At 49.4% G+C, this 1134-nt stretch overlaps 1 protein-coding gene across 1 annotated transcript; it reads left to right on the plus strand.

Annotated features, from left to right (window-relative positions):
- The first annotated feature begins 497 nt into the window (after positions 1-497).
- LOC124690610 lies at positions 498-902 on the plus strand. The gene is made up of 2 exons (XM_047223973.1): positions 498-780; positions 865-902. Exons 1-2 carry the CDS (start codon positions 498-500, stop codon positions 900-902), a joined length of 321 nt encoding a protein of 106 aa, XP_047079929.1.
- The last annotated feature ends 232 nt before the right edge of the window (positions 903-1134 follow it).

Raw genomic sequence — 1134 nt, forward strand, 5'->3', positions numbered from 1 at the left:
AACAAAGACATGCCATCAAACAACTGTGAATTCAAGGTAGGCAGTAGCTAAGGTAGCGAGAAAATCGCAAACCTCTTTGGCAACGACACAACTTTAGACACCGTTGCCAACAGTTGATTATGGTCTTTTTGTGAGTAGTGGAAGGGAAGTTGATGAGAGAAGATCTGAGGCACCTGAGCTCTAATGAACTTGGTTTTAATTTATTTTTTGTTAAAATGGTAGTTTCAAGTTTCAAAAAAATCTTAAAAACATATCAGTGAATCTACACTACTTAAAAAGGAGGAACATGTTCCCTATTCTGCCCACCTCTCACTACGACCAAACCTTCGTCGTCCCGCTCGTGGACCTTCCACTCTCCCGCATGGGCCTACATGGGTCAGGCCCACCCATCGCGTAGACGTCGTACTCCTTTCCTCCAGCGGTCGCGCCCCCCTTCGAGACAACCCTAGTAGCCTCTACCTCCCCCCACGCGATCTCGTTCCTCCACCACCCGAGGGATGGGGCGTGCAATGGTGACGGTGCTGCTGGGCCACCCGGTGGCGGTTCTGTCGGAGAGGCTGATGCTGCGACTCACGAGGTTGTTGGTGAACGTGACGATGGAGTGGAGTCTGTGTCCGGTGCACGTCGTGCTGGGAGCCGATGCCACCGTGGCTGACCTCGCTCGCGCCGCTGTCGCCGCCTACATCGCCGAGGGACGCAGGCCGCCGCTCCCCGACGACACCAACAACGTTGACGTGGCCGCACGGTTCAAGCTGCATCTCTCCAAGTATCCCCTCGACGGTAAGAGAATCTCGCTCGATTTCTGAAACTGTCCATTGTATCAATTGCTCATCGTTGATGATGGATTCTTTGTTTTTTGTGCAGCGCTGAACCCTGACGAGAAGGTGTTGGATCCGAAGTGAAAACAGACAATGGATTCCTGGGATGCAAAAAAATTGAGGTACACGTGCAATACACAAGATTCTTCTAATTAATGTTTCTTGTGGTTTATATATGACAACTCTGTATGATACGATTTTCAGAAGTGCGTTCCTCTTACTTTTCTGTAGGTTGTTGCTGAGATTGCTGCGATTTGATTTGGCGTTGTCAAAGGATGCGTTTACCTCTTTGATGAAGGAGTTAGTGTTTTAATTT

The sequence above is a fragment of the Lolium rigidum genome, chromosome 2, assembly GCF_022539505.1.
Source record: "Lolium rigidum isolate FL_2022 chromosome 2, APGP_CSIRO_Lrig_0.1, whole genome shotgun sequence".
NCBI classification, from domain to species: domain Eukaryota; kingdom Viridiplantae; phylum Streptophyta; class Magnoliopsida; order Poales; family Poaceae; genus Lolium; species Lolium rigidum.